This window comes from Desmodus rotundus, chromosome 3 (assembly GCF_022682495.2).
Source record: "Desmodus rotundus isolate HL8 chromosome 3, HLdesRot8A.1, whole genome shotgun sequence".
Lineage (NCBI taxonomy): Eukaryota > Metazoa > Chordata > Mammalia > Chiroptera > Phyllostomidae > Desmodus > Desmodus rotundus.
In genome coordinates, this window is record NC_071389.1 from 201,942,144 (window position 1) to 201,956,758 (window position 14,615).

At 60.3% G+C, this 14,615-nt stretch overlaps 1 protein-coding gene across 2 annotated transcripts in view; it reads left to right on the plus strand.

The window, feature by feature from the left end:
- Positions 1-14,615, plus strand: part of SHANK3 (SH3 and multiple ankyrin repeat domains 3) — a 47,587-nt gene continuing 32,972 nt past the window's right edge. Inside the window, exons 1-11 of one of the 2 annotated variants that reach the window (XM_053919861.1) lie at positions 1-124; positions 1,338-1,981; positions 2,318-2,521; positions 3,331-3,402; positions 5,274-5,382; positions 5,457-5,608; positions 5,701-5,868; positions 6,031-6,147; positions 6,475-6,552; positions 7,350-7,416; positions 12,693-12,966. In XM_053919861.1, the coding sequence (XP_053775836.1) occupies positions 1,697-1,981; positions 2,318-2,521; positions 3,331-3,402; positions 5,274-5,382; positions 5,457-5,608; positions 5,701-5,868; positions 6,031-6,147; positions 6,475-6,552; positions 7,350-7,416; positions 12,693-12,966 (1,526 nt within the window). In that variant the 5' untranslated portion in view covers positions 1-124; positions 1,338-1,696. Of the gene's footprint in view, positions 263-1,337; positions 1,982-2,317; positions 2,522-3,330; positions 3,403-5,273; positions 5,383-5,456; positions 5,609-5,700; positions 5,869-6,030; positions 6,148-6,474; positions 6,553-7,349; positions 7,417-12,692; positions 12,967-14,615 lie in introns of both variants that reach the window. The other variant, XM_053919860.2, reaches the window with a different exon arrangement.

The window sequence follows — 14,615 nt, forward strand, 5'->3', positions numbered from 1 at the left end:
TTGGAAGAGCCTGGACAGGGGGTGGGAGATCTGGGCATCCTGGGGCCAGCCTTCCGGGCAGGGAGTATCCTGGAAGAGAGCAGGACCAGCCCCACAGACAGCGCTGGAGACTCGGCTCTGAGGGGTCAGTGGAATCCTTGGAGGCAGAGATTTCCCCCTAAGTATGGTCGGTGGGAGAGGTGGGGGGACCCAGGCCTCCCTCAGAGCTCAGGGCTGGTCCTCAGGAGGTGGCCCTGCTCCCCTGTGGACTGGAGGCAATGGGGTGGGTATGGGGGTTGTGGCGGGCAGGTAGTGGTCAAGGCAGCTCTGTGGGCTGCGGGCTGTTCTTGGAGGGGGTGCCACCACTTCCCTGTGGGGTTGGGTGTTTCCAGGTTGTCATGGGGAGGGGCAGGGAGGTTTTCTGTGTGTGGGTTCATTCAAGTTTATTCTTGGGAGGCTCAGGGAGTCCGGGCTGCTCTGGGGAAGGCTGGGGTCCGCGCTACCAACCCCAACCCCAGGTGCCAGAGGCTGTCCCGCGAAGGTTGTCAGGGTGCTCTCTGGGACGAGAGCGCTGTGAGTGGGGGTCAGGACCTCTTTTTCGGGGAGGAATGAAGGTGCGAGGGGGAAGGTCTGTGGGAGTCAGGAGCTGTTTCTATGGAGTTTAGGGACTTAGAGACGTCGAGCGGCTGCGCTGCGCTCCCGGGGCCTTGGGGTCACAGTATCCGCAGCACTGGGGTGGCTTCTGGGAGGCGCTCAGGGCGGGGGGCCTGGCACGCGCCGGTGGGGCGGTGGCGCCTGAGCCACTTTCTTCGCCGCGCTCCCCGCTCCTCCGCCCACTCGTCACCCCCGCCCGCGTTGCCACGACAACGGGTAAAACTAAAATTCACTTCCTGCTGCAGGTGGAGTCTAGTAGCGCCCCCTCCCCTAAGCCCTTTCTCGTAGGTCGCGCCCCCATCCTGTCGTCTCTAAGGTGACGGGGAGGAGGCGACAGGCACTGGAACTGGGAAACCCGGGTCCCGCAGGGGTGGGGAGGCGAGTCTCAGAGTCCGGAGAGAACTCCCTGAAGTCGGCTAGGGGTGGGGGGTGGGGGTGGGGGCCGCGGGAACGCTGTGGCCCTGAGGGTCCAGTCTCGAGGTGAAGCGGCTCCAGCAGTGGGGAGCCCTGAGGTCTCCGCCTTGCCACCCCCTGGACCGGGGCAGGTCCGGCCCCTGCCCGGTGCCCCGGCCTGGGGTGGAGTGGGGCGGAGAGGTCGGCAGAGTCGGGGAGAAGCTGCCACTCCTGGAAACTAATGCTCCGGATTTTCTCTCCCCTCCCTGCCTTTCCTCCCGCCCTGATGCCCAACGCGACCCCCACCCCAGCTCCGGGAGCCCCGAGCCGCAACCTCCGCGGCGGTCCGCGGACGCCCGCTTGCAGCCGAAGCGCGCGCGGCCCCAGCTGCTCAGCCACTCCCCCGCCGCGAGGCCTAGGGCGCCCCGCACCCCGGCACAGCCCCCGGGGCCCCCGCCCGGTGTCGCAGCCCCACCCTCCGCGCGAACCCTCCCACCTCACCCCGACCCCCCCCAGGCCCCCTCGCCCCCGCCCCAGGGCTGCCCTGAAGCCGGCCGGCCCCCGCCTCCGGCGCAGCCCCCCAGCCGCCCCCGCTTCCCTCGCCGCGCAGGCCCCCTCCCCCCGCCGCCCCCGCCCCCGGGGAAGGCAGCGCCGCGCGGAGCCGGGGCCCATGCAGCCGAGCCGTGCTGCCGCCGCTACCAACGCCGCCGCCCCTGCGGAGCCCTCGGCGCCGCTGCCCCCCGCGCCGGCCCCGGCCCCGGCCCCCCCCGGCCCCCTCCCGCACAGCGCGGCCAACGGGGCTCCGGCGGGGGTCGAGGGGGGGCCGGGGCGCCCCGCGGAGTCCCCGTGCGCCCCTCTCCCTGCCGCGATCAGCCTCGGCCCCGGTGCGGGGATGGACGGCCCCGGGGCCAGCTTCGTGGTCGTGCGCGTAGGCATCCCGGACCTCCAGCAGACGGTGAGCCCCGCTGCCCGGGTCTCGGCAGCGCCCCGGCCCTCCTCATCCCAGCCCCCAACCCCACCCGCGCGCTGGGAGCTGGGCGCTCGAGACCCCAGGCCCGCGGCTACTCACCCCTCCCCCGCCGCCTCCGCCGGGACCCTCCCCATCACCCCCGCGGGGCGGGGCCTGGGGAAGCACCGCCCTCGGGGCGGGGCCTCGCCCGCTGGCCGCGGAGGCGCGGGGTCCGCGGCTTGGGCTTCCGCGCCCCGGGCTCCCGTGGGGACCCCCGGGACTCGGTGCCCTGCGCGCTGCCGGGGAGGGCCGGCCCGTACTCATGAACTCGCTCCACTGCAGAAGTGCTTGCGCCTGGACCCGACCGCGCCCGTGTGGGCCGCCAAGCAGCGCGTGCTCTGCGCCCTCAACCACAGCCTCCAGGACGCGCTCAACTACGGGCTCTTCCAGCCGCCCTCTCGGGGCCGCGCCGGCAAGTTCCTGGACGAGGAGCGGCTCCTGCAGGAGTACCCGCCTAACCTGGACACGCCCCTGCCCTACCTGGAGGTGAGCGGTGGGCTGGGGGCGGAGGAGCGCGCGCGTGGCGCGACCACCTAGCTCCGAGGCATGAGCAGTGAAGGGCTCGGCCGTGAGGAACACCGGCGGAGGAGTCGTGTGGAAGCGGGGGTCTGTGTGCGGCGAGCGCGGGGAGCGATGTGTGTGGTGTGCAGTGAGCAGTGTGCCGGGCCTGCAGGCGGCAGCGTGCGGCGGGAGCTCTGATCGTGGCGCTGCGGGGTGGGGTGTGAGCCGGAGTGCGCCCAGAGCGTGTTTGGAGTAAGCCAGCACGTTATCTGTGTGTCCATCTGCCCCCCGCCCGGGAGTCTAGGAAGGTAAAGCCAAGCGTCCCTCATTTGCTCACCCGTGTACGCTGTGCAGGCCATCGAGTGCCCTGTTCGGCTTGGGGACACAGACTCGTGGTGCCCTGAGCAATGAGCAATGAAATAGGCATTATGGTTGCTGAGCTCCAAGTTGGCTTGGTCTCTGTGGTGGCCCAGGGAAGTAGGGTCAGTTCTACTGAGAGAGGGGGTGTCTGGGGAGGTGAGCCTGAAACAGGGTCTAGGAAGAGAAGTGGGGTTTTCCCGGGACAGGAAGACCATGGCAGGCCGTGCACAGCTGGGCGGGCCTCTCCGCTGAGCTTGGTGTCTCCCCTGAGCTTGGTGTAGGCTGTGTCCTCGGATGTGTGGATGAGACCTGTGTCCGGCAGGGGTGGGGGGTCCTGTGTTTGAGGGTGGGCGACCAAGCAGGGCTCGGTTTCGTGTGTGCACCCACTCAGGCCAGGTGGGTGCCTCTCCCCTGCCTTTTCTTTTCCTGAGCAGTTCCGATACAAGAGACGAGTTTATGCCCAGAACCTCATCGATGATAAGCAATTCGCAAAGCTTCACACCAAGGTAAAGAGGCAGCCTGGGGGAGGGGACCGTGGGCCATATTTCCCCACCTCAGTCTGGACTGGGTTTTGTGACGTCAGAAATGTCCTTTAAAAGCTCCTCCTTGAGGCCTCCCCCCCCGCAGCACCTCCACCCCAGCTTGGGGCTGACCACAGTCCCCCCAGCTTTGGCTCCACCTCTTTTCTCCTGTGCTCAGAGCAGGTGTAGGGGGTGGCTGGAGAGCTGGGCGCAGGCTCCGGGCATCATGGCTGTGGGTGGACAGTCTAGTGATGGGTTCCAGTCAGATCAGAATCTTGCTGCCCGCTCTGGTCCATCCCTGGCTTAGTGGGGTGGGGTGTGACGGGGCACATACCCCGATGAGGGCCTGGGCGGGAGAGAAGTGAACAAGCACCTGACGTGGTCACTGGGGGAGAGCGAGGAGCCCAGCACGTGGTGGTCGCCAGCACTGGACACTTGGAATTGGGCGTCTCCTTAGCCGCCACCTGGGAGGGATTGTCGCCCCATTTTGCACCCGAAGAGGCTGAGCAATGTAGTGACCTGCTCACAGCTGTGCAGCTGGTGAGGCTGGGGCTGCCCCAGACCCGCCCGGCTGCAGGCCCTGTGCGGAGGCACATCTGCAGGCACCATCGCTAGGGGGGGCACCTTGCTGCTTTCTCTGAATGCAGGTGGGGGCCGTGGGCCCCCCCACAGGTGGACCCCCTGAGCTCCCACCTCAGGGTTCTGTGTACCAGGGGACATTTGCTCTTCTCTGGAGCCTAGAAGAGGCCTCTGAGCTGGGTCACCCCTGTGCCCCGGTGACCCCTCTCTGACCCCTCTGCAGCCACTCTGCGGCTGCAGAGACTGCTGTGGTAAGGTCTCCCCTCCCTCCACTGGCCCCTGTGCGGTCCTGTCACCCTTGGTTTCTCCCGTGGTTCCTACCATCTTCCCCCAAAACTGTCCTCAGGACACCGATGACTCTTGACCTTCGGTGAGTACCACCCCTTTTTAGGATGAATCTTGGGTCTCTGCCTGCCTGGGCTCCAGCTGCCCACCATCACACGCCCACCTTGGGTGTGGCTGAAGTCTCTCCCTCAGTCGTCCTGACCTACCCGAGGGGACCTCCTCCTGGGGCGTGGTCCTCGTGGCCCCCTCTCCTATTCCTGGTGTGTGTTGAGTGTCTCTGGAAGGCCCTGGGCCCCCAGGCCTGCCGCTTCCGGCCAAGGCACCTTGCTTGTGCTTGGAGCCCCTGTGGCACCAGCTGGGGCTCAGGGAGGTTTAATGTTTATTTTTTTTTAATTGATGTTATTTTTAAGATTTTATTTATTTATTTTTGGACTGAGAGGGAAGGGAGGGAAAGAGAGAAGGAGAGAAACATCAATGTGTGGTTGCCTCTTATGTGCCCCCTACTAGGGACCTGGTCTGCAATCCAGGCATGTGCTCTGACTGGAAATCGAACCAGTGACCCTTTGATTCACAGGCCGACATTCAATCCACTGAGCCACAACAGCCAGGGCAGGGAGGCTTTGTTGAGTGAATTCATACATGGTTGGGCGAATGAATGAAAGGCAGGCAAAGTCCTGTTGAGGGGGGGGCGGGGAAGGCCCTGCGGTGGGGCAGGGCCCCTAGGGTAGGGGTCCTCCATGGGACGAGCACATGAGGAGGATGGGCCAGAGAAGGAACAAGCCCCCTTAGGAGTGATGAGGCTGTGGGGCTGGTCCCTGCCTGGGTGGCCTGGACTCTTCCAGGCTGGGCATGCTGGGGCACTGGGGCCAGGTGGAGGAACCAGGCAGTGCAGTAGGTGTCTGCAGGTGGCCGCAGGCTGGCCGGTGGAAAGTGGGGGCCGTCAGGAGCTGGTGGCTGTGATGCAGACTGACCAGGGTGGTTGGGTGTTCCAGGCGAACCTGAAGAAGTTCATGGACTACATCCAGCTGCACAGCACGGACAAGGTGGCCCGCCTGCTGGACAAGGGGTTGGACCCCAACTTCCACGACCCTGACTCTGGAGGTGAGATGCAGAGCAAGAAGGGGCGCAGCCGTGGAGTGGCTTGGACGTAACTTTCCTCTGTTCTTTGAACTCAGAGTGTCCCCTGAGCCTTGCAGCCCAGCTGGACAATGCCACGGACCTGCTGAAGGTGCTGAGGAACGGCGGTGCTCACCTGGACTTCCGCACACGCGACGGGCTCACTGCTGTGCACTGTGCCACGCGCCAGCGGAATGCGGAGGCTCTGACGGTTGGTGCCGGGGGTTCTGGCCTGGAGGGGCCTGTGGGCCAGGGCGGGGAGGAAGCGGGCCCAGAGTGGACACTGCGGCTCCTCGCTCTCAGACCCTGCTGGACCTGGGCGCTTCACCTGACTACAAGGACAGCCGTGGCCTGACACCCTTGTACCACAGTGCCCTGGGGGGCGGGGACGCCCTCTGCTGTGAGCTGCTCCTGCACGACCATGCTCAGCTGGGGACCACCGATGAGAATGGCTGGCAGGAGATCCACCAGGTGGGCAGCGCGGGTGCGGGTGGGTGCCCCGCCCTGCCCAGGCGCGTGAGGGTGGGGTGCTTCTGGCTCTCTCTGCAGGAGAGGGGATCCCCAGCTCTATCAGCGAGAGCGGGGCTCCCAGGGCCTGTTGGGGAACCCAGCAGCGCCTCCCTCCTCCCCCAGGCCTGCCGCTTCGGGCACGTGCAGCACCTGGAGCACCTGCTGTTCTACGGAGCCGACATGGGGGCCCAGAACGCCTCGGGGAACACTGCCCTGCACATCTGTGCCCTGTACAACCAGGTGTGCCTGCAGGTGTACACGTGTGTGCACAGCTGACCCCGGGCAGTGACTACACGTGTGTGTGCCTCTGACCCTGTGCCTTTCCGTGCATGCGTGTTCTGTGTCCTGCAGCGAGCTGTGGCCCTGAAGGCCTATGTGGGCACGTCTGTTCCCTGAACACACGTGGTCTGAGCAACCAGGTGTGAATTGTGTCTGGGCCCTCTGGGCCGGGTGGGACGTGACGTGTACCCCTGACCTGCTTCTCCTGTGCTATGCGCGTGTGCCCCGAATGTGTGTGTGTGTGTGTGTGTGTGTCACACCCGGGCCCCACTCCAACCCCACCAACAGGAGAGCTGTGCTCGTGTCCTGCTTTTCCGTGGAGCCAACAAGGACGTCCGCAACTATAACAGCCAGACAGCCTTCCAGGTACAGGCAAGGGGCCGCGCCAGGGGGTGTCTGCCTGGGTCTTTGTGGCTCTACCTCTGTGGGCCTTGGCGCTTCCCCTGAGGTGACTGCCCCAGGGTGAGGTGGGGGACGGAGTGCCCAGCAGTGGTTGGCTCACAGGGGGCAGTCACTGCAGAGGGCCAGCTCTTTCACTTCGGGGGAGAGAGGAGGGTCCGAGGACCCTGGGGCCAGTGGAGAACAAGTGTGGGCCTGACCTTCCGGGGACGGGTGGGGTCAAGGGGGTGGTCCCCGCTCCTGACTTAATTTGGGTAATGTTTCCGAGCCCTTTCTCTGGTCTGGTTTGGCTCTTGGCACCTGGATGACTAGGTGGGCAGGGTCCACGTGGTCTGCAATGTGTGGGAGGGGTTGGGGACCTTCGGACCATGGAGGCAGCTGGGGCCTACAGAGGAGATGTGGGGAGACCAGGTCAGGCCACCGAGTTGTCCAGCAGGGATGGCTGTGGTGGGCCAGTTGGCAGACCACATGGGTGACAAGTGGGAGGCAGTGGGGGGCCACAGCTGAAACGGAAAGGTGGTGTGTGGGGAGACTAGGTGGGGGGACCAGTGGGCCCTGGGGGCCCCAGACTGTCCTGGCTTTAGCTCTGAAGGTCTTGTGCCCCAGGAGATTCCTGAGTCCAGGGCAGACTGGGGTGGTGGGTCAGGCAGGGGAAGGGTCGGAGCTTGGGGCCACCATCCACAGAAGATAGGAGCCGGAGCAGCCCTGGGCCCGGGGGTCCAGAGGGTGGTGCCGCTGAGACCCCCCCTGCCCCGCCCCCACAGGTAGCCATCATCGCAGGAAACTTTGAGCTGGCGGAGGTCATCAAGACCCACAAGGACTCAGATGTTGGTGAGTTCTGCTCACCCGGGGTCCAGGTGGGACGTGGGTTTGTGGGGGTTCTCGGGGGTCCCTGGGCACAATGCAAGGGTGCCCCTGTGCCCAGGCCTCTTCTTCCAGCTCCGGCTTCCAGCTGTGCTCTGTTCTGTCAGCTCACCCACAGGGAAAGGGAGTTTGCTGAGGGAAGGGCCTGTGCAGAGTGGACAAAGGGTCAGGGTCAAAGTCAAGGGCATGGTTAGCTTAGAGCTACCTCTGCTGGGTTTAGGCATCGGCTGAGGTTGAAAGGGGTTGAAGTTAGGGTCAAGCCTTGTCTTACCATTAGGTCATGTGAAGGGCCTGCCAGGGGTACAGGACAGTGGGCACTGGCTCCTGCCCGTCAGCGTTTCACCCCAGTCCAGACCAAGAGCTAGGTTCAGTGGCCACACTGTGCCTCCTCCAGACAAGGTCACCTCAGTGTGCCCACAAGGAAACATGCAGGGATGGGGGTGCTGTCCTCAGGGCCGGGTGCGTGTGTGACTCATGGTCCCAGAAGAAAAAGCAGGACGAGCCACCTAGTCTTGAGTCTAGGGCAGGAAGGAGGATGGACACAGCTGTCACAGGTGGCTTCAGGGAAGTCCCCAGCCACTCCCAGGTCACTGGTGGGTGTGGGGTGGCTGGGGCCTCAGGATTGGGTGGGCCTCCCCTCTGGAAAAAGTATTTTCTGGCCAGAGGACACCCCTACAGGCACCTGGCCACAGAGGGGCTCCCTCCTCGGCTCCCCTGTGTCCTGGTCAGCCCAGATGTTTACACCTGTGGCTCAGTCTGGAACACAGACTTGCAGGCCCCTCTTTCTGCCCTGAGTGACAGTGAAGAGCTGAGACCTGGGACTGGCCTTGGGGTCAGGCCCTTCTCAGCTCTAACGCGAGGTTACTGTCAGGGCTGGGGTTGAAATTAAGACCATGTTCGTGGTTAAGGACTTTTTTCTGTAGGGCGTCCCCTGAGTAGACCTCCTCCCAAGAAGGCTTTGTTGTGCGCCTCTGATGCCCCAGGCGGGGTGTAGACTGTGACACCCGATGGCAATGGCGGGTCCAGGGTGTGGGAGGCTCCAGGGCAGCCGCGCCAGCTGAGGGCAGTGGGGCAGGGTTGGGGCCCAGGCCCCGGCTGGGAGAGAGCTGTGATGGGCTCGCGGTTGGAATGAGGGGCAGGAGGCAGTCGCAGGCTGGCTGGGCCTGCGTGCTTGCAGCAGGCGGTCAGATGTTCGCCCAGAGTGCCTGGGCTTGTGGACGTCGGGGTGTCTTTTCTGCTCCTGGTCATCTGACCACAGGGGCTGCTGAGGACCTCTGTGCCTTCAATCCTCTTAGGCAAGAGGAGGCTTTTATGGTTATTTGCATCTGCTCCTTACCTCTGCCCTCCTGCGGGACTCAGTTCTGTGGGTCTGGGCTCTGGCTGAAGCTTCGGTCCCTCTGATTGGAGGGAGGGGGCTTGCCTGAGCCTGGCTGAGCGTGGGAAGGCCCCCGCCGCCTCTCGTTTCTGTGGTGTGGACAGAGATGCTCAGGCTCCTGGGGGCGCTGTGGGCACAGCCCTGAGCTACAGGGTGATGTCATCATGGGCATTTACTGCACACCCTGTTGTTACCTTTTTGATTACCCTCACCGGAAGACATACTTACTGATTTTAGAGAGAGGGGAAGGGAGGGGGAGAGAGAGAGAGAAACATCGATGTGAGAGAAACATCGATCGGTTGCCTCCTGTAGAAAGCCCCTGACCAGGGACTGAACTCAAAACCCAGGCACATGCCCTGACCGGGAATTGAACCCACGATCTTTCAGTGTACCGGACGATGCTCCAACCAACTGAGCCACCCGGCCAGGGCCCTGTTATCTGAACTCACCCTGGCAGCACCCCACACGTGATCACCGGCCCACGTTCACAGAGGGGGAGACTGAGGCACGAAGGTTACCACAGAGCCTGTCTTCAGACTTAGGCCATGGAGGGGTCTGTGCCTGTTGCCCCCACCCCCTTGCACCCCTCACTGCAGGAGCACTCCCTCAGGGACAGACACAGTTGCCCTGTCCCAGCCCCTCCCAGGGACCCTGGTGAGGCTGCGTGTACAGGAAGAGCTGGAGCAGGTTCCTCGAACCCACCCCCTTCCTCTGCCTCAGGCTGGGACCTGTCAGCCTCAGGGCACAGGCCACTCGAAGCCCCTCCGGACCGACAGGACTGAAGCAGGGCCCCTGGCCTGGGAGCGGCCGCCTTGGGCCACCTTCAGCCCTCGTGCACCCCCCACCCCGCCCCCATGCACACACTTTCCAGCACTCGCTGTCACACGTGTGTCCCACGATGCTTGGACCAGGCACCAGGGAAGTGCTGCTCACATCTGAGTCACTGCTGACTCCGAGGGTCTGGGTGGCGCCCGAGAGCCCGAGCCCCTGACGCGGGCCAGCGTGCGGGCGGGAGTCTGGGGCGGGGCTCGGCGTTCTTGCTCGGCGGGCCCAACCCAGGCGCTGGGCTGCCGCTGTTTTGTTTTTACATTGAGGCCTTAAAACTGAGCATTTAAATTTCATTTAAAATTAGATTCATAGAATGTAAGATGAGCTATTTTAAATTGAATAATTCAGGGGTGTTTAGTACATTCACGATGTTGTACAACCAACTTTCTTGAATTCCAAAACATTTTTACCCCCTGAAAGCCCTGTACAATCAAGCAGTGAGTCCACGTTCCCCTCTCTCAAGCCAGGTGAGCCCTTAGCAGACTTTCCGTCTGTGTGGCTTTACCTGTGCTGGGCGTGTCACGTGGGCAGAGCCCTGTGACTGCAGCCTTGGTGTTTCCAGTTCCGCCCAGGTTGTAGGACGTCGCTGCCGCGTTCCGTTTCGCGGCTGAGCGGTGTCCTACGGTCTGTGCCGGTGACTTCTTGTTTCTCCCCGCGTCTTCCGTGGACTCTTGGAAGGGTGCCGCCTCTTGGCTGCTGGGAGCATGTGTGAAAGGCGTTTGCTCGAATGCCTTCTTTCAGCCTTTTGCGGTGCCTACTTAGGAGTGGAATTGCTGGGTCATGTGACGATAACTCTATATTTAACTTTTTGAGGAACAACCAGATTGTTTTCCACCATCTTACACTTCCACCAGCAATGTGGGAGGGCTCTAAATTCTTCGAATCCTTGCCAACACTTGTTCTTACCAGTTTTTTAAAAAAATGTGTACAGCTTTTCTGATCAGTGTGAATCGATATCTCATTGTGGGTCTAGACTGCGTTTCCCCAGCGGCCGTCGACGCTGAGCGTCTGCCCGGTGCTGGTGGCCACTCGTGTTCTTTCTTTGGAGAGCGTCTGCTCAGTCCACAGCCCGGCCCGGCATTTAATCCCTCACAGAGTGAGCTAGGGAGGGTCCCCTCCCCTTCCCTGTTTTGGAACAGTTTGAGGAGGATTGGTGTTAGTTCTTTCAACGTTTGGTAGAATTGATCAGTGATACTGTCTGATGCTGGACTTTCCTGTGTTGAGAGATTTGTGATTATCGATCCAGTCTCTGTGCTTGTTATGGGCCTGTTCAGATTTTCTCTTGCTTCTTCAGCCAGTTTTGGAAATTTGCCCACCTCCGCTAGCTTGTCTATTTGTTGGCATTTAATTGTCCATAGTATTCTCTCCTGAGCCCTTTCAACCTTCAGGATGGGTAGAGACGCTGCGCATTCATTTCTGATTTTAGTTATATGTGTCCATCTTTTCTTTTTATTCTTAGTCTAGCTAAAGTTTTGTCAATGTTGTTGATATTTTCAAAGAAACAACTATGGTTTCATTGACTCTCTCTGTATTTCTATTTATTTCATTTATCTCTGTCTAACCTTTACGATTTCTTTCCTTCTGCTAGCTTTGGGTTTCGTTTGCTTCTCTTTCTCTAGTTTCTTAAGATGTGTAATTAGGATATTGAGTTGAGACCTCTCTCCTTTTCAAATGTAGGTGTTTACAGCTATACGTTTTCCTCTTAGTAGTACCTTTGCTGCATCTTTTAAGTTTTGGTATGTTGTATTATTGCTTTTGTTTTCTCAAAGTGTTTTCTAGTCTTTCTTGTGATTTCTACTTTGACACATTGGTTATTTGAAACTGTGTTTAATTAAGACATATTTGTGAATTTTCAAGTTTTTTTTTCTGTACTTGATTTCTAGTTTCATTCCGTTGTGATTGGAGAAGATACTTTGTATGCTTTTAGTCTTTTCAGATTCATTGAGCCTCGCTTTGGTCTGTCCTGGGGGATGTTCCTTGTTCCTTCGAGAAGAGCGAGGATTATGCTGTTGTTTTGTGGAGTGTTTTCTCTCTCCCTCTCTCCCCGTCTCCACGTAGACAGACGCAGGGTCTGGCGGAAGTGGTACCACTGAGTGTGGTTTGTGACTGTCTCACGCGAGAGGGACAGCGCTGCGAACGTTTCACCTCCAGTGTCACATGGTGTGCTTGAGTGTGCTGTGGTTATGTTACAGAATCACATGCTTATGATTTCGTAATAAAATATTTTTATGTAAACAAAAAGGGGCGTGATTTGTGCCAGACCCTGTGCGTCTCTTGTTAGGTGTTTAGGGTCAGGTCTTCTGTGTCCTCCTCGATCTTCTCTCCAGATATTCCGCTCATCACTGAAGGTGGGATGTCGAATTCCTACCGTAGAACTATCTGTTTCTCTAAACGCATCTATGTTTGTTTCATATTTTTGTTTGATACTCTGTTGTTTGATTAATATATGTGAATAGTTGTTAATCTAGTAATGAGTCAACACTTTTATTCATATGCAATGCCCTGTGTCTCTTGTAACACTTTTTATCTCTAAGCCTATTTTGTCTGACAGTAGTATCGACATTTAGATCTCTTTGGGTTGCTATTACATGAAATATCTTCCTGTATCCTTTTATTTTACTTTTTAAAACCTTCTTGTGTCTTTGGAGATAAGGTCATCTTTTGTAAATAGCATGTAGTGGGATCCTGGTCTCTTAATCCTTGTCTGCTTTTTGAATAAAGTTTTATCGGAACTCAGCCACACCCGTGTGCTTCCACACCGTTGGTGGCCACTTCTGTGCTGTGGCGGCAGTGCTGGGTCCTGCGACAGAGACTGCTGTGCGCAGCTCACAAAGCCTGGCACGGCGACTCGGATTTTTAAAGAAGTTTGCCGGCCTTTGCGGGTCCAGACTAGGCGGCCCACTGTCCTGGTCTGCTCGGGACTGAGGCGGTTCCTGGGACATAGGATTTTAGTTTTAAAATCTGGGAAGCCTGGGAAACCTGGACAAGTTGGTCACCCTCTCTGGCTGCCCAGAGCCTCACCTCTGTGCCCTCTCTCCAGTACCATTCAGGGAAACCCCCAGCTATGCAAAGCGGCGGCGGCTGGCCGGCCCCAGTGGTCTGGCCTCCCCACGGCCCCTGCAGCGCTCAGCCAGTGACGTCAACCTGAAGGGTGAGGGGCAGCCGGCAGCTTCTCCTGGACCCTCGCTGCGAAGCCTCCCCCACCAGCTGCTGCTCCAGCGTCTGCAGGAGGAGAAAGACCGGGACCGGGATGGTGGCCAAGAGAAGGACGTTGGTGGCCCTGACGCAGGCAGGGGCAGCCAGAGCAACATCAGGTAGGAGGTGCTGGGGGCCCTGGCAGGGTCTGGGAGGGTGGGGACCAACGCCGAGAGGAGCCAGCACAAGGCCGGCAGAGGTATGGTGTCTAGCACCTGTGCAGTGGGGGGGCTCAGGCTTGGGGTAGGTGGCCCCCGGCCCCCAAGTCGGACCTCCCTGGGTGGGGAAGGGAAGAAGGAGAGGTGCTGTGGCCCAGGGCAGGCTCCCGGATGCTACTCTGTGGTTGGAACTGGACTTGCCCTGGGGGCAGCGGGCGTCTGAGGAAGTATGCTGGGAGGATAGGGTCTGGTCAGCATGAGTGATGGGACTCAGAGAACCAGGGACACGTGAGGGACGTGGCATCCCTGGGATGCAGGGCGGAGAGCCTGGCCAGAGCCTGCGTGTCGTCGCTGGCCGTGCAGTGGGTGCGGGCGGCGGGCTCTGGCTGCAGATAGATGGCTGGGTCCTTGTACCTGCTGACGGTAGCCTTGGACAGTCAGCCAACCCCTCTGCCCCTGGGGTTAGGGTTAGTCCCTACGCATAAGTGAGCAGGACTAATCTTTCCGAAGTTGTTTCCTCATGGAAGCCTTCTGAAACCTGGGCCGATGAGGGGTCCCAGTTGGGAGCCCCTGGCCCACAGCCCGGGCCAGCCACCGCCGCTGGTTAAGGCACCTCCCCCTCCCTGCACCTCGAGGGCAGGAACCACCATCCCTGCTTCCTAGTTTCCCCAGAGCTCAGTCACAGGGAAGGTGTTCAGGGGTCGTCTTTGAGAGGCAGTCACACAAACCGCACCCTGTTTTTGTGATGACAGCTGGGCCATGTTGTCCCAGCCTTGACCCCGCATAAGGCTCTGCTCTGTCAGGGCTGATTTACAGATGAGGGTCCTCGCTCAGGTGCCCCGTGGAGGGCTGGGGTGCAGCAGGAACTTATCCTTTGTCATTGTCCCTGCTCATGCAGTCTTGATTCCTGATGCCATCTCTGTCTGTGTGTCTTGCCCAGACTCCAAGGCCGTCTGTCCTGCCACAAATCATATCGGTTCTCCCCGAAGCCTTTGCGTGCCCCATGGGTTTTCCTAAGGGTGGGGTGGTCGAGTGGCCGGAAGAACAAGCTCTGGGATGGCTCAGTTTTTCAGAGGGTGGCGCCTGCATTGGAGCCGTGTGGATGCCCTGCTTTCGTGTATTTTTTGTACATTCATTCACCTTTCAGCAAACATAAAACCCAGACCCGCTCTGTGTGGGGCTCGGGCTCACTGCTCTGTGAGGATGGCAGAATTGTCCGTATTATTTTAATGCAAACATTTAGTTGGTGCCTAGGTTGCCCGGAGTGGTGGGAACCGACAGCACAAGGTCCTGAAGGTTTCAGAAGGACATGGGCAGCTGGGCCCAGTGCTGAGAAGCAGTTAGGTGGGCAGGGGTCCCCATGAGGAGGCCGCCCTGTGAGTGGCCAGAAGAGGGCTGAGTCAGTGGGGTGCATCTGAAAGGAGAGGGTTTCTGGAGGAGAGACCGATTTTGTCCCAGGAGAGAAAGTGGCATTTGAGCTGACTTGGGGGGCCGGGAGGTGGGGGGGCTCCCCTTGTGCCCCCTGTTGGCAGAGCCTGGCACAGAGCCCTTAGCCCCCCAGAAATGTGGCTGCAGAGTTCCCACCAGCATCGGAGAGCAGGCAGAGAGAG